Source organism: Melospiza georgiana, chromosome 3 (genome assembly GCF_028018845.1).
Source record: "Melospiza georgiana isolate bMelGeo1 chromosome 3, bMelGeo1.pri, whole genome shotgun sequence".
In the NCBI taxonomy this organism is placed as follows: Eukaryota; Metazoa; Chordata; class Aves; order Passeriformes; family Passerellidae; genus Melospiza; species Melospiza georgiana.
The window spans coordinates 62260967-62284860 of NC_080432.1; the positions used below are offsets into that span (position 1 = coordinate 62260967).

Consider the following 23894-nt stretch of genomic DNA (forward strand, 5'->3'; position numbering starts at 1 on the left):
GTGTCATATTAAACTAAAATATAAAAGCAGTATTGAAAAATACCCCTTAGGTAGGGAAGCACTACTGTCTGGGTAAGTTAAATAGCTTTGTTGTCCTATCATTTCTGCAACCTGCCCCAATCTCCCTGTTCCTTGCAAGTGCTTTTAAATTCTCTCCTTCAAAGCTGAAAAGAGAACCCCAGCTAAAGATTTCTTTAAAGTATGGGGAAAATGGTGCTTCTCTGACTAAAGGACTTGTGCCCAGGGACAACAAAGCTGAATTCTGATATGCCAGCAGCTGTCAGGCTCCAAGGAATATGGAATAAAAGGCTCAGACCCAGATTTTAGGAAATCACAAGGAAGCACAGTTACTGAGTCAAAAGCTTTCAGCTGAGGCTTTTGCTGCTTAACAAGTGCTCTGAAAAGGGCAGAGACTTCAGATCCTACAAAGCCTAAGAACATAGTTAAGGCTTAAAACAAAAGGACAACAAACAGCCTAAAACTAATTTTTCTGCTTCTCTCAGGTCACCTAGGTTTCATCTGTGTCTAAAGCTGGCACACTCTCCATCACAAAGCTTCACACATTTAGCAGCAGAGCAAGGCCACTACAGGCAGTTGTGCTGATAGGAAAGCTTCACCACAACTGCTCACACAATCCAGGGGAAGGACTTTGCAATACTCGTGATAAATTCCAGTGAGAGGTTTGGCAGTATTGCTCTGTCCTTGCACAGCAGTCCTGCCAAACTTGCAGAAGCCCTCAGGATGGTGCTGGCCCTCCTTACACAGCCATGCAGGCTGAACACAAGCCAGCCCTGGTCCACAAGACACAGAGATGTGTCAGGGCAGACCTGTCCTGAAGCCAGCGAGCCTGTGACAGAGCCTGCTGCAGCTACCACAGGCCAAATGGGCACTTCAGAGCAGGCTCAAAGTGGGTGTATGCTCTGGAAACACTTGGCATCTGCTGAGTGTAAATCTGAGTGTTTGTAAAGCATTTGCTGTGTAAAATACCTGGTGACCAGGAGGTCTGGTTAAATTGCAGAAATTATTATACTATTTCCACATTAAAATGGTTATTTATGGGTAAGAACAGTCAGACCTTGCAAAGCAATGAGCTGACTTCATTTAAGAGACACAGGATTAGAATCAATTGCGCAGATGATCTCAAAGAGATTTTTAAAAAGGAAGTAAAAAAAAAGTATGCAACTTTAACAGAATGTGTAATGATGATTTATTTAACTTCTGAAGATTCTTGCAAAAATCAGAACAAACACAAAAGATCTGTGCAAAGAAACTTTATTCCTTATAAAGTATAATGAACAAACTAAATGATATTCTACAGATACCCAAAGAGTTTGATATTCTGCCCCACAGTTCTCCTGAAAGAACTGCATACATCATCTTTCAAGCACATTCTATTAAAAAACACGAGAAAAGCTACAGAGCCTCTCATTTCTTCCTTTTGAAGCTTCTGTATCTTCTTATTGAAATTATATGCCAATCTCCAAGGGAAGAAATATTTCTTTTCACAAAGGAGAGCAGGTAGGAGAGAAATTCAGGCAGAGAAGGTGGTCAACTCCTCCTTCCCCCACAGAGACCCTTTCAATATATTCACTGTAAAATGCACACCAAGGGGTATGTAAACCCAGTCCAATTAGCAAATGTTTGTGCATGTGCAGGAACTCAGTGTTACACTTCTGCCTTGGCTACAGCCTTTGCAATATGCTGGCAATGTCCCACCACTGCTATTGTTACCACAAAAAAAGACAAACAAACAAGAATCCTGGAAAATGAATCACTGAAATAGGCCAGAAGCTGTCAAATGTTCAAGCACAAAGACACAGAAAAAAAGCTGTTTACTTCACTAAGTCAAAGACAAGCTGTTTACCACTTACTTATGTCTGTGAATCACAGCATTAAAGGCAAGTCCATCAGCCCAGCTCGTGGTGAAGTTCAAAACATTGACCTGACTGTAAGGTCTGGTGGACTGGCGAACCCAGCTCAGCAGTATCTTCTCACTGTTGGTCTGCTGCAAATCTGACATGATGTTCTTCATTACATCCTTCACCTGCAAGACAGCAACAACTACACCTTACAGACATATGCCCCACTTTTTCTCCTTGCAAAACCAAACTACTGCACGAATTATTGAAGGGGCTTCCCCATGAAAAGCTATGAATCAAACTCCAATTCCTCACATGAAATTTGGGACTAGCAGTCTTCAGGCCATCTTTGCCCTCTACTGCTTACAAAAGCCAGTGATGCTTTGTGTAATAATGGCACATTACTCGTACATTATGATCCTCTCACTCTCCTTGGTGCTGTTCTAAGCACAGGGAATAACACTCCTCACTGCCTTGTGCTGTGGTTCCACCAGTAAACAAACTCCAAAAATACAGCTTGTATAGGTTTTCTGCAAGAAGAGGATATCTGCTCATCCTGCAAAAATAGTTTGTTGTTTGGGTGCTAGTTATACACATCTACCAAAGTCCCTACAAGTTAATTCAATGATCTTCCCAGATACTTAGATAAACCAGGAACAATTCAACCTATAAGACTAACAAACTTACAAAGCAGCTGTAAGATGCAAGACAAACACAGCTACCTAAGCAGTAAAATACTACCTGCCTCAAGCCCTTGAGGGAGGAATAGAAATACAATGCTTCAGCCCGAAAAGCCTCTCTGCAATTCACACCAGCAGGAACTAAACTGAGCAGCTGAGCACAACTGGGCACATACGAGAATACAGATCATGGGAGGCAGCCAATAGACTTCAGGCAGAAACCAAATACTGGCCTGCCTTTATTTACCAGCCCAAAATAGAAGCAGTATTTTCTGCCACCAAAAGCCTGGGAAGGTTTGAGAAACTCACAGCAGAACAATGTACATGATTCCTGGAAAGGAAGAGATCTCACAGTAGCCTCTCACCTGCCAGTGCAAGATAATGCTCCACAGCAGCCCCAGCGTCAGCTTGTGATTCCCATCAACGATGTCAGTTCCTCCAATATTCACCAACTCCACCTGGAGAGGTTGAATCAACTCTGTATTAAACACTTATCACAGCTCCAAGAAACAACCCCACCCCACATCCTTGGCTGTCCAGCCAAGTATTACCAAGTGCTCTGAAATAAAAAGTAGTTGAAGAGAAAAGCAGAGTTGACAGAAAATTGTTCATCTGTACTTGTCATGACAACTGCTTAAATAAACTTAACATTAACTGCTTAAACTGCATGACAAAAGATGGCACCAAAGATGATTTTCCACAGAAAGAGTTTTATTCTCTCCTCTAAACATACAGGTGCATACTAGCAGTCAAAACTGAAAAACAGAAATTCAAGCATAAAGAACCTGAAAGGAAAATAAAAGTTAAATAAATGTGGTCCTCAGTTATTTTTATATTTTAATTTGATTTACAAATCAAAAAAGTTGATTTCCCTTACTTGGAACCATTTTGCTTAAAGGACAAGGTTCACAGGATTACTTGATCACCTACACCCTAGGTTTGTCCAATCCTTGCAATATATATTTAAACACTTTTATAAATTATTTCACAAGTTATGAATATTGCATAGCCCACAAACTCTCAAACACCAGAATGCAACTGCTTCTCAGTGGATGCTTTTTCCCTCTATCGTAACACACAACACACTTTTTAATGAAGCAAAGCAGTAGGCATAAATTAACTACCTGACCCTAACAACCTTCAGCTAACTAAGACCATCTGTTTACTTCCAGAAACCCAGATGCTGTCAGCTTCAGGAAGAAATAATTAATTATTGCAACTCAGTATTGTTTCATTTATTGTCATAATAAAATAAATCAATTTCAAGCTGAAAAACTCATTATTTAGCCTTTCAAAAAGTTAATCAATATTTACAGTACCTCAAAGAACAAAAAGAACCCACTGCCAGCTTTGTCTGCTTCCAAGAAATATGACACTAGTCCACCAACACAGAGGGGAAACTGCAGTATAATACAGCATGCTGTATCACTCTTCAATAAGCAGTTTATATAAATATGCCCATGCTTTCTTGTATTTGATGTATTTTATTTCCACAATGATCTTATTACGTTATTTTAGTGACCTGACATTCACAAATAGAAATTCCAAGTACAGGCAGCATACTTACCAGGAATTGTTCGTCAAAAAAGGAAGAAAAACTAAAACCACTTTACTATAGTACTACTGTCTTCTAGGCATTAAAAACAAATATTAAGCTAAATAATTATTACTTTTATTTTTCTTAAAGTACGATTTGATTTTGTTTGCTCTTCTGACCAGTCCCCAAAGCTGCAAATTAGAAAGACTGTACGTTTGACACAGATGACAGAAATCAATGAAAAGACCCTCCTGGAAATGGAGAGCAGGATAGAGCCACAAAACCTGCCATCCCCTTACAGATTCCTGCACAAGTTATGCAGCACTATTTGAAATTATTTTTTTGTCCTGCTGTTTGCTTGAAGCAAAGTTTCAAGGCACATTTTTCTTAGGAGCTGCACACATCTCAACAAAGCACAGTTTTGTGATTAGTAGTTTAATAACATTATTAAGTTTGCATTTTAATATCTCACAAAATTGCTGCACAGTGAAATTCTGCATCGTAAAAGAAACTATGAACAGTTTACCCATCTCAATAAGGTCTCATTTTAGATACAAAAAAACTTTACTCTCTGCATTCTGAACTCATTTACATACAAAAATAAACTAAATAATCTCTCAAAAAGCTGTGGAAAAACATGCTCACATTGTTCTGATGCAAGACTTGCAGTACTCGGTTGACGTTATTTAAGGCATGTACTCGGGTGGAACCTCGTTCTTTAGGCTGAAAATAAAAAGTTACAATCTGTTCAACATCAGAATTAATGGACATATCAAACAAGATTAGAGAAAAATATCTCCAGATTTTCACTTCTTTCTTTTAGTAGTAGTAAGAAAACCCAAACAAGATCATCCACAACAATTTCAGAATGAAAACTGGTCAGAACAATATTCCTTAACCAAAGGCACAGGACAGGCCTTGGATTCAAAATGTGTTTCAGCTCATCTTCCTTAAGTCCAAAATTTTTATTCCCAGCATCCACAGAATTATAAACCAGCAATGCAAAGGCAAAGGAAGAGTTCCTGGGGAAAATCTGAGTCTTTTGAACATTTGCCAGAGTACTTGAAATTTTCTGGCTCCCAAGAGAGAACAAGCAGCAATTTGTTTTTCTGGCACCAAAAGCCTGCTAAATCTTTGCATACTGGGAAGAAGTTATGCTTCCTGACTTTCCCTTCCTTTTAATATCACGGGGAATAAAAAAAAAAAAGAAAAACAAAAAAACCTCCACAACCAAAAAAGAAATCCCACCAATAAAAACAAACCTTCAACTCGACAATTCCTGCCACTCCATTTTCTTTTAATCGCCATAATTTAATTCTTGTGGCAGAAAGTGATCATACTGCAAGAGCATGGAGCTGAACTTGGACCACAATAATCAACTTAGAAACAAAAAACTCATGTTGTTTTCATCATACTTCAAATCACACCACAAATATTAAAAGTAGTAGTAAAACACATATGCTTAAAAAATAAAGCTTGCAATGTGAAATTTTGTATGACTGAAGGTTCCTCACAAGGGCCATAAACAAATTTGAGACTTGGTATAGTGAAATCAAGAATTTAATCCCAAGTAATGGCACAGGTTTCACCACATTTTATGCATCTTTCTGAAGAGCCATTAATGTTAGCAGGGGAGAGTTTTCAGCCACATGCACTTTCCCATACACATTTTGAGCAGTTTTCAGTCTTTTCCTGTCTCTAGACAACACAATTTTTCAATGGAGATGCAGATTTTTACCTACTAGCGGTTGTCTTTTTACTTTCTTTTTGTTCTTTAAGGGATCTTTCACAGGCTTACTAGAAGCCCACAGGGACCCAGCTGAACACAAGTCAACCTAATCATCCAAAAACAGACCTTTAAAAGATCTCTCCTAAAAACATACACTATGTTCACTATGTGAACACCACCACTGATTTTACATGCTTTGCTAGACAGTATGTAAACCCTCAAGAGAGGGTCAGGGAGGTCAGCCTGACGCTGTATCTCATGAGTGGAGTTCATGGGAATTTCACTGGAACTGTAGAGAACAAGTACACATTACAAGCAAATTAAGGTTTTAAATAAATTAAAATTAAAAAAAAAAATAACATGCCTCAGTTTGTGTTGTGCTTATTCATTGGTCTGGGTTTTTTTTAATAAATGGATATATGACTCAAATGTTTCTCTTACCAGAGGTTTCCCCGTCAGACCCTCCAAAAGGTCCAAAAGCTTCCTTCCATCTTTGAGATCTGTGAACATGTCTTTCACTGGGGCCTTCCCACTCTGCAGAAGAAAAAAAAAGGAGTAATAAAAACAATGTTTAAGCAGAACGTCCCTAAAAAATATATGCTCTTTCCTTTGTATCTTTTTATCAATTCTTAATTGGCACTAAAAGTAGTGAATGAAAGCTAGGGGACTGCTACAATGATCAAGAAGGAATCCTTCTTCCCTTTTTAAGTGTTATTTTCTTTCCTCCCTATCACTGTGGTTCTGTGCATTAGCAGCGTTATAAGGAACCAAATCAGTGCATCCTGGCTTAGATTAGGGTGGATGCATGAACATGCAAAGATGGCAAAGAAAGAAAACTTGGCAAGTTTGAGGAATCATTTGAGAAGGAATGCTTGGTTTGGCTGCATCTAAAGGAAGAAGAAACAGGGGCATATCAGAAAGCTATTGGAACGATTTCTGTCAGATTTAAAATAAAGGACAAAAAATTACTTGGAATTGAGCCCTGTGTAAGGTATCACTGTTCTACAAAGACCAGTAGATTAAAAGGTATGATATTTATTGAAACAAATTAATCACTTTCTCTACCATGGAAAAGAATGATAATGTGAAACCCAGAGATATTCTAAATTATAAATTTCTAATTTTTACTTTCTTTGGGAGTGGAGGGACTCTGTACAAAAATCATGGCAGATGAGAGTAGAATCATGTTAACCTTTTCCATGCTTCCTTTTTATATTATCTCTTCTTAGACCATAAGAAATTTACTGTGGGACAGTTCTACAGGGCAGGGGGAGAAGATACAGCCAGCCAGCAACTAAGTGCATTTGCTTTGTAATATTCACCTGCTGGCTGCCAAGAAATCAATTAAACTACTGCTTTCAGTGTCCCTTCCAAGTGCCAATTTGAGGAGAAGAAAAATATTTTTTAAGTACCACAAAAAGCTCCAATATTGTTTTTTTCCTGTCACCTTGACTTTTTAACATTGCTCTTCAGAAAGAAGGCTGTCAAAGACCCACCTTACATGACATAAATTAGCTGGCATAGATCTCTCCTGTCTTCACTTCTCTCCTCCTGCCCTACAGCTGCTGGTAATTGACAAATACTGGCTAACAAATCAGAAAAAAAGAGAACTGAACAGCTCAATGAACCCTTTTGGTAAATGTCTGATTTTCCCCAAAATTCATATGGGTTTTTCAAGGTGCCCCATTTAGTTAGATTTGATACTACAAAAACTACCAACACAAAAAAAAAAGTCAAAGTTGAACAGCCACAAAGAAATACTTTAGTTTCCTGTACAAAAATATAACTGAATGTAACAATTTCAACCAGCTAAACAGTGGTAAGTACGATCTTTCTCTCAGAGCACATACTTTTCACAGATTATTCAGATGCTTCACAGCTGCATAGCAACTTAACTAAATTTTTAAAGCATGCTGGAGCCTACAACAGGACAACTGGCTGCTGAGACGAGGAGAGACCAGTGGCTGCTGTCTACCTAGACTTCAGCAAATCTTTTGACACTGTCTCTATTATATCCACATAGGCAAACTCAGGTGTGCCAACTGGACAGGTGAAAGGTGATTGAGAACTGGCTGAATAGCAAATCCCAGAGGGTCCCAATAATTGGCACAGGGTCTGTTTGGAGGCCTGTCACTTGTGATGTCCCCTAAGGTTCAATAGTGGACCCAGTATTGTTTAACTTCTCCATCAATGACTTGGATGAAGGCATAGATGCCTCCTTAGCATAGTTCATAGATGACACAAAGCTGCAGGAGTGGCCAATACCCCACAGGGCTGTGCAGTCATTCAGAGGGACCTCAACAGGTCAGAGAGATGGGTAGAGGGGAACTGTGTGGAATTCAACAAAGGCAAGTGCAGGGTCCTGAACCTAGGGAGGAATAATCTCATGCACTGGTACAGGCTTGGGCTGATCTGCTGGGAAGCAGCTCTGTGGAGAAGGACCTGGGAGTCCTGGTGGACAACAAGCTGTCCACAAGCCAGCAGTGTGCCCATGAAGCTAAGGAGGCCAATGGTATCCTGGGGACATTGGGAAGAACACTGGCAGGAGGTCAAGGGAGGTGTCTCTCTACTCATCCCTAGTGAGGCCACATCTCATTAGGTGTGTGTGAGACTCACGAGTGTTGTGTCCAGCTCTGGGCTCCTCAGTACCAGAGTGATGAGGAACTCCTGGAGTAGCTCCAGCAAAGGGCAACAAAGTGGATCAAGGGACTGGAACATCTCTTTATAGTATAGGTGGCCTTTGAGTCCTAGTAAAATACCGGTATTGTACATGAATATCTGTATATAGGCCTTGCCCCAGTAAGTCCCGGTTGTTCTTGAGGGGCTGCAGCTGCAAGGTCCTTCAGTGGGCTGCAGCTATGGCTAGTGAAGATAACTGGGATAAAAGGGGCTGGGTTGGCCAGTCAGGGAGATCCTTGAAGGAGTCCTGACTAAGAAAGAACAGCATGCAGAAGAAGGAGTCCGTGCTGTGAAGATCTGCAGCCGTAAGGAGGTATGGGACTTTAGAAATATGATAACAACAGTATAGGACTGTAGAAATATAATAACAACATCTCTTCACGTGGAAAGTCTCAGGGAGCTGGGCGTTCAGCCTCGAGAAGAGACAACTGAGACATGATTAGTGTCTGTAGGTACCTGAAGGGAATGTCCCAAGAAGATGGAGCCAAGTTCTTCCCAGTAGAGCAATAGGACAAGAGGTAACAGGCAGAAACTGACAGAAATTTCCCCTGAACATAAGATACCTTCCTTGTGCAGGTGATAGCAAACAGAACAGATTACCCAGACAGGTTGTGGAATTTCCCTCACTGGAGATGTTCAAAAAAACATCTGGATGCAATCCTGAGTAACACGCTCTAGGGCTCTCTGCTTGAGCATGGTGTAATACAGGAGGAGATCAGCCACAGAGCAATCAACCAGTAAAATTTAGTTTACATTTGGTGTGCATCACCACACTGAAGACAGTAAAAACAGGTTGCTAAGGGTACAAGGAAATTGTTCCTATGACCAGAAAAGCAAGCAGTAGGAGCTAACAGAGGTCTCTGGATGTAGTACTAATCAAAAACTCATTGTCAAGCAAAAAACTAAAAAAAAACCCAAACATCTTAGTCATTGAAGTGTGGGCCTCTCCAGAGCAGGGTAGAGGGGAATAATCACTTCCACTGACCTGCCAGGCACACTTCTTTTTATGAAGCCCAGGGTATGGTTGGATTTCTGAGCTGAAGAACACCATTGCTGCCTCATGTTTAGTTTTTCATCCACCAGTTCCCCCAAGTCCTTCTCCACAGGGCTGCTACTAATCTATTAATCTCCCAGTCTGTACAGATACTGGGAAGGCCAGGATGCAGGTGCAGGCCAGGACCACATACTTGGACTCACCATACTTCACAAGATTCATATGGGCCCCACTTCTCTAGGCTGAAGTCTTTCTGGGTCACCTCCATTTCCACTTGCACATCAACTGCACTTGCTGAGGGTGGTGTCATCTGCAAACTTCCTGAGGGCATACTCAAACCCATTGCATGTCATTGGTGATATTGAACCCTTCAGATTGCATTATGGACACCTGAGGGACAGCACTTATTTCTGATCTCCATTTGGACATTGAGCAATTGACTGCAAATCTTTGGATGCAGCTGTCTAGGCAATTCCTCATTTATTTAACAGTCCATTCATCAAACCCCTATCTCTCCAATTTAGTGACAAATGACATTGTGGGAGACACTATCAAAGGCCCTACAGAAGGAAAGCCTTTATAATTATACAATTCATTATAATTATATATCATTAGAACAGCACACACATATATAACACCAAAACTGAGAATGCTATAGCCATATATCCTCAATCAATTTGTTGCTTTAGGTCCTGAAGTTTAAAAGGATTTGGAACTACTGGAAAAGCAGAACGACACCTCATCTAATACAGTGCAACAAGAGTATTGAGAGGACACAGCCTTCCTTCTTTGCTTCCATGCTCTCACTTCACATGCATGAAAATAAGCTGAATGACTTCCTGCTTTCAGTCCTTCATTTCAACAGGTCATGGTATGTTCCAGCCCTACGCAATGCTGCCTGCTGTGATGGTGGAAATAATTTAATCTGCTTTCTCAGGAGAATGACTTTTTCATTTTGATGACTATCAGAGCACCATGTTTTGCTGTCAGTTCAAAGAGTCAACAGAAGAGTATTAAATTATTTCTGCATACTAAGCTACTCATTCCTGGTTTGTTCAAGTACCCACTATCCTCAAAAGAGACAATGCAATACACAAAGCCTCTGTATTTAGTGAAGTCTAGTAAATGCTCTCCGAGGGAAAGATGTTAGCTCACTGCATGTATTCTCCCACATGCAAGTTGACTCAAGTTTGCTAAGAAAGGGTTGCAACACCCACCCCACCAAGCCTATCACCACCTCCACTGAAGCATACCCACCAGGAAAGCTGGAACCCTGTTTCTTCAGCTTCCCACACCCACCTGAATCCCATGCACACACCGGGTGGCAGCTGCCACCCAGGCAGCCTCAGCTGTCCCATCAGGGCACAAAGCCAGCCCTAACAGTCAGCTGATGTCCCAATGGAGCAGAGACTGCACAGGCACTGCATCCTGTTCTGCTCACACTGCCTCCTCCCAGTCATGCATTTTTCTCATACCTGAATGCACATATCCATGCAGGATCTGCTATGTGAGTCATATAGTCTGCAGTCAGAAACATCACTGCTCTGTTCTCCAGTGCAGCTGGAAACTGGACTGCTTTCTTGGGATGCAGTTTGAGAGCAACCCACTGTGCTTCAGGAAGTCTTCTATTTTCTTTATGCAAACAGAACAGCTACAGATCCCAGCTTCTGATGGCCACGACTCAAAGTTTATTAAGCATAGAAGGGTGCAGGAAAATAATTTCTTTAAATAGCAGCCCTAAGTGATAGTCCCATACCTTTATTTCTCAAGAGATGACAAGGAAAAATTCTGGGGCAAAGCTGACCAAGCAGCCATGCATGCCCTCTTGTGCCAGGTACGAGCCAGCCCTGAGCCAGGCCAGGCTACTGCCATCACACTCTTTGTGATAAAACCCACACAGAGCCCCATCACCTCACAAGCAATGCCCACCACCGAGCCTACTGGGGCAGGCTGCTGTGGCAGTGCAAGGGCAGTCAGGGAGCTGCACTACACGGCCCCTAAGGCTGGAACTGTACTTCTACTCCAGGGGCCATCACTGGAACCCTGGCTCTGACCCAGCAGTCTGACTACCATCAGGGCACCCGCTCCATGCAGACTGCACTGGGGTGAAGCAGGCAGCCCTGAGACCAGCTAGGGCAGGCTGGTGTGCTGCTGCAAAGAGCCTGGGCTCTGGGGGAGGACAGAAGGTAAGCCACAGGGCTCTGCAGCTTGCTTCCTTAACCATACCTACCCACATCCATACTGCTCACTCCTAACACCCAGAAAATAATCCGGCCTTCTGAAAAATGAAGTCTGTAGCTACAGATACACACATAAATAAATACACAATTTGCAGCATGCAAAAAGCACATGCATTTCTGTCTCTGAAGATTCTTGTCTGGCATACAGTACACTAAGGCAATCTAAATTTCTCTTTTTCAGAACTAACATTTTACTCACTTTCTAAATACTTAAAGACTACACAAGTACAAAGTAGTTCAGCCCTTGCCAGCATCCTGTAAGGAGAAGCAGTCCATCACTGAGCATAATGGATGGAGAAATTTAAGTATTTGTCTTTTAAGAAAGAGTGACAGTGACAAACCATACCGAGCCCTTCACAAGGGCAAATGGCTAGTCAAGGTCGTGTTGGTAAGTACTTAAAGAGCAGCTTACATTGTGCTAAGCACTGTACAAATACCAGGCAGCTAATGGGTCCTTTCTCAAAGACAAAATAGAGTCCAGTTTACACTACAAAGACAGCATAAAGGACAGGCAGGGACACACTTCGTACCAGACGATCTGTGCCGGTTCGGGGTGTAAAGCATTCACATCCCACTCACTGAACACTTTTATCAGTTAACAGAAGGTAGTTTTTCTCAGCTTTGCTTATGTTTGCCACAAGAGCAGAAAAAACAAACCAAAAAAATCTTGGCAGAAATCTCTTTCCCTCAGCCTGTTCAGGAAGGCTTTGCCAGCAGCGCTGTACACACAGTTACTGTAACAGACTCAAGGACTTGATAAAACAGACAAAAGAACATAATTAACAGACTCAGAAAGAGGCAGTGTTGGTTTACCAGCGCTTTAAATTAGCACTGATAGCAGGAAAGGAGTTGATTCACCAACAGGCTGGTGTAAGGGAAAGAGGAAGAAGAAAAAAGAAAAGGGAAAGGGAGGCAGAGCAAGAGAAAGGAAAGTAAAAAAAAAAAAAAAAAAAGCTAGAGACTGTACATAAGCTGAGGGCTAGGCTTGCTTGTGTTCTCATGAACTTTGCATGGTGACATTTGTTATGCACCAGTAGGCACATACACAAGGATCAGAACCAGATCCAATCCATCACATTACATTTATTCCAACAAACATTTTCATGCCAGCCTTTGTGTGAACACAAGTAAGGGAGACAAGACAAAGAACTTTTGCTAGTTATCCACAGCAGAAACAACTTTTTCTGTTGATTTACCTCATGAGGAAGCAGCAGTTTATTAATGATCTCTGAGCTGGAGAACAGATGCTACCATATGTACACAAGACCAGGCATCTCAGAAATCAGTTTTACACTTTCCAGCAAGACACTGGCACTATTTGGGAAGGAGATACCACACCGTGTTCTCCTCACACCAGCTGCCCTCATATGCCCCTCTGGCCATCTTTCAAGTCCCTCTACCTGGATCAGGTTTAAGAGGGTGACTCACACTTCCTTGTGTGCGTCTAGAATTACTCACAACGAAGGGTTACCGAGGCCAGCCAACATGACTGTGCAGAAATCATTCCTCCTCTTTGCCAGAAAGCATTCCCAGGAAGTGGAAGAAGGTATAAACAAAATCCAGATCAGATGTTTTGAAGTCATCCAATGCTGCTGAGAGTCGAAAGCCCAGCCATCAACACTTACAGTTTGTTCTACTAAAGCCACCACAGCTACAAGGCAGTGATCATTGTTGAGTATGTTCTATAGTAGAACATTATTAATTTCCCCTTTATTACCAATGAGGAACTGTATCAAACTGAGCCTAGTTAGAGAAAAAAACTGGAGTTGCAAATTCTTAGTAGGACAAAACCTCCTTTTTTCAAACACCAGCTATTTATCATTTTATGATGACTACTTAAGTTCTTTATTCTTCAACATGAAATTATATGGAAAGTCAATCATTAAAGAAGGTTAAATGTTTACCTAGTTGTTTAACTAGAAACATGAAATTCTCATTTCAATTATCTGTAGCAGACAATTTACCTGTGCTTTAAATCAATAATTATTGAAGCTACATTATTAAACCTAACTTTTTCAATTAATGAATGCCAAAGACATTGGAGAATAAGAGATAAGCCGCCTCTATTTCACATCCTCCTCAGTGATACTGATTCAGACCTTGTAGCCACAACATTAAAACCAGGATGAAAGGTCCTCTCAGTTTCACAGTTAATGCACACTGGCTGTCACCAGGAAAGTAACACATTTCATAAAATCATACAAATGACCTTCATCACTAAGGGAATGCAGCAGACAAGTTCCAGCTGCTCAGAGCAGGGCTGGGAAAAGCCCTGGTAGCCATTTACATTATCTGCCACTTCAGGAACACAAGAAAGCAGTACACTGATTTTCCATCAGATTCTTTTATCTTCAAATGTCACTTTTATGAAGTTAAGAGTTGTTTTAATTAATTCTTTTTAATCAGTATATGACAATTTTTAACATCTCATATGCTCAATACATAGACCAAAGCAGTAGTAGAACTATAAAGACCCATTCCTTTGAGAAGGGGCAAGTATTGGAGAGGTTGGGCTCTTAAATGATAGCATGAACCATTCATAATGTTCAAGTACATTCCCAGGGAACTGATGGTAACCAGTTTAAACTCAGGAGCAAGAACTACACTTTATCATGACCCAGACCAAGAAAGAAGCATGTCAAGTGCTGCTACATTATAAGGCCAGCACATGGGAACTCAATGTGGGAAACAAATCAGAAAGCAAAAAGGTCATTGCATAAAGTAAACAACTATGTCAACAAATAATCTCACCAGTTTCTAATTTAAGACCATAGACAATGTTTACAGAAGTATTTTTATGAAAATGTGGTACTTTTTTCCATTCTCCTTCCACTAACATGCAGGAGTTACAGCACATCATACACAAATATTAGCTGCACTGTGACAGATATATTTTCACTGGGTATACTCTACTCCATGCTGAATATTGCCAAGGAGTTGTGGCATCTCAACACAACACTAGTACCAAAACTATGATTTCAAATACCAAGTAAAGCAAATAAATAAAAAGTTATAATCATAAGAAGACACCTTATAGAGCAAATTATTTTTAACTACTGGTGCTCAAAAATAAAATAGTTCCAAGCAACTAAACAGCTATTTAAAGCCCCAGACTAACAGGGGCTGGTGGGCGAAACTAATACTCATCACTGAGATATGCTGGAAATTTTGATTCTACTAGATGACAGACATGAGTTTAAGAAGCAGCAAAGCTGAACAGCTAAAGATAGTTCAATTCACCTAACACCTAAAATACTCGACTGACAACATGACCAAAGGAGGGAAGATCTATCAGTGCAAATAGCACAGCAAGGCATCAGTAAATCTGTAGGTCTTTCTCTCTCCAGTGTATTTATTAATGCATTTACATAAGCCTATGTTACAATAACATGTTTAATGTAACAGTACTAACCTCAGCTTGCAATTAAGCCTCATTGCACAACAGTACCAGCAGGGGCAGCTGGGACCCTGCTTACCACTGTCAGTTATTTCTCTTGTAAGACTAAAAGGTTATCCTTTTATAGTTTTTCAAGCAACATAACTTCAACTGGACCCTTTAAAAAATTTTAAAAATCCTGCTAACCAGGTTGACTAGTCTCATTAGCAGCTAACAGGTAAAGATCTGCTTTGGTGCCTCGACCAGGTTCAGCTCTAGTGCTTCAGAAGGTCCCACAAACCCTTCAACAACTGGGATGAAAACCAAGCCTAAGAATCAGACCCAAACCCAGAGCATTAACCAAGTCACCAATACTTACAGCCCATATTACTATACCAAGTTTTCAAGTCCAGCAAGGGAGACACTGCTCACCCCTTGTTCTTAGAGCAAAAAGCAGCAGAAATTGAAAGGAAGGCAGAAAACTGACAATTTTTTTGCTGTGACTATATCTGGGAGATATCAACTGCTACATATTATTGCTTTTATGCTAGAAAGCAGTCATCCTTACCATAACTCACAACCTACTATAGAAGAAAAATTTACTTTTGTGCTTCTTGGCTAAAAGATATGCTAGGCCTAGAAAGGTTTGTTTTGTCTTCCCATAAAAAGAGACTAAAATAGACCTTTTTAAGGCCAGCTCGTGCAAATTCCTTTCCATCCAGATTACTCTTCTTTTCTAACAAGGCTATTGCTTTTTAAGCTTTGGCTGGTTTTGAGTGAAGTTACATTTTACAGTTTAATTCAGCATAGAAAAATATCAGAAGCAATTAGACTGTAGAATATTTCACCAGTCATCAAGTATCTCCTTGCTTGCACAACAAAAACTGCACTGCAAAAAGGACTAGACACCATGTTAGGTGATGTCACCTTGGACAGACAAAACTGTCTAATCAATCTTTTTGATCTCTTTTCTTGCATGACTAATAACACTGAACTCCGTAATTCTCCTTCCTCCCCCAAAAAAAAACCAACTTCTGAAATGTCTTTGACCTCAGGTATCTTGGGTCATGTGAAATTAATTATCATGAATAGGTATAATTTTGCCTTTAAAAAGATTTATCAGAGTTGCTAAGGGTCAGCAATGGAGCTGCAAAATATCTTCACAAGTGTAGGGCCTGACATTTACTATTATGACAAAACAGAGGAAAGAAAATTAAGAAGCAGAAATGGAGGAAAACATCTATTCAGCACACCACACAAAAAGCTAAAAGAAGACTTTGCAGTTACCATATGAATTAATGCCTGGTATAATGAGGAATTAACTGTTTCAATTTTAAGATGCGTATAAAGCCACAACATCCCAAAGCACTCCAAGAACAACTCATCAGTTCTCCTACTGGCCTGCCTACTCTCATTCTCCCTTGGTGTGCTTCCAGGGGAGGGGACACATCAGAGCCCAGGAGAGGAAATGCACAGGAGCCCCACACGGAGCACCTGCCTTCTCAAAGGCTAACTTGGAGCTCAGCCCTGAAGGATGCACTCTGATCGCAAGCCGCACCTCCTCTTCTTTACTCTAACCCTAAAGTCAAATGTATTTTTGGAAGACCACAGAGTAGGCAAAAGAGCTTAAGATGCTGTAGAAGTGTGGGATGTCTGGCTTTATTCACATTGCCAGATCCTGGCCTGGCTCCAAGCCCTGTCAATGCTGGCCAATGCAGATGTCAAGGCACTAGCACAGGACCTGGAGGAGCAGAATCACAAATACATGCAGCAAGAACACTGCAAACGCACAAGACATAAAAAAAAGAAGTTGAGCTTGTATTGGAAAGCGATGGGAACACATGATGGAAAGGAAAGGGAGGCCCAGCCCTCAGGCATGCAAGGGCTTTGAATGCGGTTCCTGCCACCTTGGAACAATGCCCCACCTGACTCCATTCAACAGCCTGCCATATCCAAGACTTATAACTGAGGGGCAGGGAAATCTAGTGTCATTTTCACTGAATACCACAAATCTCTGGGCTTTTACGCTCCTTTTGCAGAGCACAACCGTCCTACCAATAAAGCTTTTTTTTCCCATCCCTGTGGGAAAATTTCCCAAACACAGTGAAGAAGCAAGGTTTTGGTAAAAAGACACTGCTTCAGTTTGCCAATGCTGGATCTGTAAGCTTCCTCTAGTGAGTGAGTGACAGCACTGAGTTCCGACAGGCTGCGACAGACATGGGTCTAAATTAAGTTAGGGAATCATGTTTCTTGTGCTGACTCTGTGTTCCACCTGCCAAGCTCAGGAAGAGCAGAGGAGGAGAGGAACCAATCTGAAAGCAAACTTGGAAAAGTACCACCTTGGAAAATGAGCAAACTAAAGCCAACAAAGACAGAATCCTGCAAGAAGGTGAAGGGAGGGCAAGGTTAGTGCCCCTGAGACAAAGGGAAATGCAAAAATAGGACTGACCACACAAGCATCAAATCCTGTAAAGGCAGGAGAGGGGAAATGAAGGGCAGATAGAGCAGATATGGAACTTTAAAAAGAAAAACTGGGTCTTGATGGGAAAAAAAGTATAGTGACAAAGGCAAAAGTGGATATGAAATAGGCAGGGCAGCCAAACTCCAGATTTGCAAGGATTTGCCAGGCAGGCAAGGCTTCTGACATGAGAGGGTGTAATAATAAGTGAGGGGGGAAAAAACAAATATACCAACCAAAAACAGGGTCAGAGACTAGGAGTAAAGGAAGAAAATAGGGCAGAAAGAACTGTACTTGCAGGGTTCTAAAGTGGAACACAAGACTCCTGAATTTCTTAACATGCCTATCAAGTTTCTAGAAACCTTCTGGAGTTGCAAGTGTGAGTATCCAACTACTTTGCTCTGTAATTATAAGCTGAAGCACAAGATATCTGCAAGATGCAGTTAAAAATCCCAGGCCTGCTGATAAAACATCTAAGTAGATAAAGACTGAAGCTATTCAGATATTTGGACAAACTAGAGTTGATTACAAAATCTTTGTTAATTTCTCTTTAACTGTGAAACAAGTAACAGAGGGATCCTGGAGTACTACATTATCCTGCAGACTTGAACTCAAGCTCCACTGTTAGCCAGAAGTTCCCCTATAACTCATCAGAATCATTTAAAACACAATTTTACATGCAATTACTAACTGTGTGCCAGATTAAGAGACTTCCTTAGATCACTAAAGCCAGTCCTTGCTGACACAGGCATAATCATCTTCAAGTCCCTTTTCTATGCTGATCGAGCTCCATCTGGAAACCAACTAAATATTTTGGATGGTCTGATTGAGTTTGCAGAAGATATGAACCCTCCAAATTTTGTTATAAGGATTAAGAGTTCTGTTTTATATCAAGAAACATCAAAGAAATGTTAAATCCTCTGTGACAATTTAGCTAAAGTCTCAGATCAGGCACTCAAAGTTGGTAGCCATTTCTGATGTTTACCTTTATTTGCAGTGGCTAAAAACCACTATGACAAGATAGCACTTCTGCATTGTATGCAGAAAATAGAGGTTCTGAAAATAACCTACTGGAAAGTTTTAATGAAGATTAATATAGAAAGGGATAAAAGGATAGAAAACAATCCTATATTGTATAAAGAACATATATCAGCTATCCATACAACTAGATGCTTTAATTGGTAAGGCTACACTCAGGAAAACAGCTAAATCAGACTCTTGAAATTAGACTGGACAGAACAATAGAAAAAATACAGTAAGTAAAAACATCACATGGCTTTATAACCACATGCTGAAATGCTCTGCCTCAGTATTTATTTAAACATAAACTTCCCCATTGGTTAAAGCTTGGTATCAGACTATTTCTCTAACAATTTTTATTCCCTCTAATCTTAACAAAATATCCTTACTACACAGCCATCATAGGCTTGTGAGCTGTAGTGTGTACATCTCTCCTAAGGTATGTCTAAGAGAGCAGTGAGTCTTGGCTGAGTACATTTATTGACCTTAAAACAATCCACTTTAAATGTTTGTGCCTTGATTTTCAAACAACATACACAAATAAAAGGCACTGTTCTAGCGCAGTTTAAACCAAGAGCACAAAACCAGGTTACTGTACTGGAACTACACCAAGAACTCTTATCTCACCCATCAGGGTACTGAAGCAAGCACCTCACAGCACACTTGAGATACTTGAAGTGTTTTACTCACCTACCTGTTCTCTGATGAGAAGGGAAAGACACTGCTCTCTCTCTAGATCCTTTGTAAAACCTTATTGAATTGACTTAAATCAAGCTCAGCATTATGCAATTTCACAATTTTTGTATGCTAAGCTACAAAAGCTCAACCGATTACTTTTTATTTGCTTAAATGAAGGGCAAGTACAATGTAATTAACGTGGATGGACAAGTAAAATTTTTGGAATGAAATTTGCAATTCCATACAAAATACCTAAGTTACCATTTTGTTTTCTGCAATATAAGTCAGATTACATTTAACTAACCTCTAAAATCCCTCTAACCTACTAAGCAGCTAAATCAATCTAGTTGACAGAAAAGGAATTTTAAAACAATCCAAATGACTTGGTACATAAAAAAACTTTGACACAACAGGACTGAAATCAGTCTCTATTTTTAAGGTACAGTTGAAAGTAGACTTCCTTACATGAAGTGATTTCTACTTAACACCATCATTTTCCTTGCAATTTGAACATGCCAGTCTTAATAAATCTGTGTCTTGTCATGCCAAAACAGCCATGCTTAAGTTTGAATTGGACATGCAGCAGTTGGGAGTATGTCCACTTATAGGAGTCTCTTTAATCATTAGCAAGGCTTTCATAGCTTCAGGTGTTTAATGGGCCATGAAGTTACAGAGTCACAAAGCTACAGTTACTTCAAACCATGTGAGTATCTGACCATACCCTGCACCTGGGAAATCCAGGAGCTCAGCAAGATCTGTCTGGTTACACAGCATAGAAGGAAAGATGCTGTACAAGATACATCCATGTGACTAGAAGCAGAATGACTGAAAATAATTCTACCTTCTTCAATACAATGCCTGCAGCACTCACAGATGAGTCACCTGGCACAGTCTCAGTATGACTGTCATTCATTCTCAGTATCACTGTCATTTCCATGTCCATGCCATCTCTATGCCAGCTACGTGACTACAGGCAGTCCTTTCTTTCTCACCACATTTTCCTTCCTTACATGATCCTGCTCTGCCTACTGCTCTTCAGAACCACCACTCCTCTGAGCAGCAGTCCAAAGCTGAGCTTAGAGCAACCAGTTACCCACACACATTCCTCTTCTAAAGAGCAAAGTAGCCAAGAATGCATTGGATAAAGAGTGCAGGATATCAGCTTTCAACCAAAACAAACCCAAGCCAAAATGATTCAACCAAGGCCACAAGCCTTGCATTGCTCAGTGTCCTGTTGCACAGGAAGGAAAGGAAGGTAAAAATTCCTTACATTACTGATCAAGAACTTCAGAAGGGCAGCACTCCAGAAGCAGTCACTCATTACTAAAGCACTGTTGCAGATTTAAAAAAAAAACACCAAAACACACACCCCCTTCCGTAATATTTATATCTGCTTTCAGGATTTCACACACATGCCACTTTTCAATAAGAGCCTGCAAAAGAGTAGTTGCCCCATTTGCAGCACCACGCTAGGCAGAAAAAAACATGAGTTTTCCCTGATAATATTCCAGGTTCTTTCACACATTCAAACTATGAAGCAGGAAAACTTTCCACAGACACTTATATTCCTGGGCAAAGTGTCATTTTTCCCTATCAGCAGAACAGTGTAAAAAGCAGGCTTTAAATAGCATTCCAAAGCAAACGTCACTTCCTTTATCATCCCAAACCATGAAAAATCCTCAATAAGTTTCCAGTCAGTAAAGAGAATTAAAATGAGAACTGTACAGCATGATAGCTGAGGAAAATTCAAAATGAGCAAGTAATTATATAAAATTTCAGTCAAGGCTCAAGTAGCAACACCAGGTGGCTTCAACTAGAGGTTTGCAGAGTGAGTAACGCTGACTCAGCAACAGAGTCAACACAGTGATGAAGGTTCCAAAAATCTGCTGCAATGCACTCTGAAAACTGCACATAAACTAAACCAAAACTAAACAAAACCAAACAGACATGCTCATGCAAATATCTATTTGATATATTAATAGAATCTTCCATTTTTTCTTAAAATATAGTATCCAATAAACATTTGATACTGATGTGCAGGAGGAAATGGAGAGAACCAACACTACACTGTTTCATCTGCTTCCATTACACACTGACATTTTACTAGGAGTATTCAACAAGAGTAAAAGCAATGTACATTTAACCAAAATTATTCTAAACAGTGAACCAAACAAAATTAAGTAGTACATCCAAACCAACATTACCTTGGAAAAGCGAGCATTTATCCATTTTGTAAAGGTTTTTTTCTGTACATCATTGTGTTCATCTGGAGAAAGAGAATAAGAAAACAATGAGTGAAGTTGCATTCTTCTTAATCCTAGATTGTTCAATACAGGTCACATTAAACACTGTCCTGAGACGTGGGAGAACTTTTTGCCTTATCTGTCAATAAAGGTGAACAACATCCACAACACTTGAGTACTTGCAGAGCACACAAATGCTTTGCCTTTGCTAGTAACCACAGCAGCTCCTTTGCATTAGAATCAGCCTCACAGCACCTCCCAAGCGGGTTCCTGATGCATAAAATTCACAAGCCTCCCATCTGGTGAAAAACAACCTACGAAACCGTGGGCTTTTAATTAACAGACTTTGCCAACACCTTTTTGCCTGAATGCATTACTCCAAAAGGTGCTGAGGGCCTTACTCAAGCTTCTGATGCAGATAATAGCCTCTGTGGTAGCAAAGCTGCTGGGACAACCCTTGAAGCACTGGCAGCCTTACCCACCCTCAGCCTACTTTTGCACCTGGGTTCAGAAGTGTGTTAGTGATCAGTCACAGACAAGTTCAGCTAAGCTGTGGGAAGGGCTCAGCAGCCCTTCCCTTCAAATGCCCTGCTGGTGTGACACCAAAGTACCACCACCCAGGGGTCTGAGAGACAGCCATAAGGAGCCAGCAGGAAAAGGAAGAAGGGCAGGCAAGTGCCTGTAGGTCAGAGCAGAGGGAGGAGCAGTGGCCTCCAGCTGGGCAGAGAGAAGGCAGATTCCCAGGATGCCTAAGGAAGCCATTTAGGAGTCACCTGCAATTTTACAGAGCCCATCCCACTAAACCAGGGTGAGTCACTTACAGCACAGGACAGACACTCCTGCCTGTATCACAGGACACATCTTGGGTAAATTGCACTGAGCACTGCTAAAGGTGAGCCTGAGCTTCATCACCTGTACTTAAATGACAGTGAAATAACTGCTGACAACCAGACTAGGCAAGGGAGGTTCACCCAGTATGGATTTACAGGTCTGCTTGCCACAGACAAGAAAACACATACATGCAGCTTGTCAAAGGCTTCAACCTCCAAAGCCCTGCACAAACCACAGCCAGGGCAGTCAGTGCCTTACACCAGGAAAACTGTTGGACAGCTGCAGCCTGGATCAGGAGTCTCCAAGAGCCTTTCAAGACTCCACCAGCTTCTTGGCAGACCAACCTTGAGATACCCTTCAGGCAACCACAACACACTGCTGTCTGGAACGTTCTCTTGCAGAACCTCTTGGTGGCAGCTGGCATCAATTTTTCCAGAATCCATTCCACAAAGCAGCAAACCATGATGGTTTTCAGACTAACTGTCCCTGCACTTGGAATGAAGCCATAGAAAAAGCCTGATTGCAACTCAAATTTTCTGCTTCACGTAATCATGAAAATTTATGCAGTCTGAAGCAATATTAGATTATGATTAAAAAGCACCACTTACAAGATCATATACTCGCAGCAGCAATTGAGACTGTTGTACAATTTCATCTATAAAATCCAGATATTAAAAAAATAAATTTAAAAACGACAGAATACAACCAGAAGATTTATATAGATAACCTCAACATTTCTAATTTCTGGCCTAACACAGAAACTGACACTATCCATGTATTCACATCTAAGATATCTAGCCAAAAAGCTGTTACACACAGAAAGAAACCAAAAACCAGGTGTATTTTACCTAACAGTAAAGAATAGTGGCTACAGCTCAGTCCAAATACAAGAAGTCACATCAATAAGAAATGAAGTGTCATGACAGTTGAAAAACTTAAACTGTATGAAACTGTTCATATCCATCTAAATTAAAACCTTAGTTCTGGGCTTCTTTTAGGCTACAGCTGAAAAACCTGCTTAGGACACAAAGGTGCATATCAGCCAGCAGCCACTGTTTCACCCTTCCATGCCTCTCCTCTTTGGCAGCTAAAGCTGACCCAACAGACCCTACTCTTGATTCACACCTCCAGCTCAACCAAACATCAAAGACAGCACAATAACTGAAAAGATTTTTCCGAGCAAGCTTCAAGATAGCTATAGCACACCATGCTCAGAATGTTGAAACTCAAGGTGTTGTTTCAGGGGAGTATAATTACCTAAGACACTTTGTTAACCCTGTCTTTTCCCCTAAGTGGCATCCAGCTCCTTACCAAAGACAGAACCAAGTAACTTCCTGCTAGATCCTAAGTATCCATCTCACAGGAGCCTGGCAGACAAGATGAAACTCAAAAAAAATTTTAAAAATAATATATTTAATCCTTTTTTCCCCTACAAGTCTGTTTTCTTTTTTTCCTTTTAAGACACAGGAATGGACTAGATTGGTCCAACTGCCATTGTTGGAGCAATGTTTTCCATTAGCTTTAACTGCAAATACTGTTTGTATTGAACATAGTGAGATTTAAACATATT

The 23894-nt window shown here is 40.7% G+C and overlaps 1 protein-coding gene across 1 annotated transcript in view; it reads right to left on the reverse strand.

The window, feature by feature from the left end:
• Positions 1-23894, reverse strand: part of UTRN (utrophin) — a 309554-nt gene that overhangs the window by 264389 nt on the left and 21271 nt on the right. Inside the window, exons 2-6 of the mRNA XM_058021836.1 lie at positions 21455-21516; positions 6247-6339; positions 4722-4799; positions 2905-2997; positions 1872-2044 (exon numbers count right to left, since the gene is read on the reverse strand). Of these exons, the coding sequence (XP_057877819.1) occupies positions 1872-2044; positions 2905-2997; positions 4722-4799; positions 6247-6339; positions 21455-21516 (499 nt within the window). The remainder of the gene's footprint in view (positions 1-1871; positions 2045-2904; positions 2998-4721; positions 4800-6246; positions 6340-21454; positions 21517-23894) is intronic.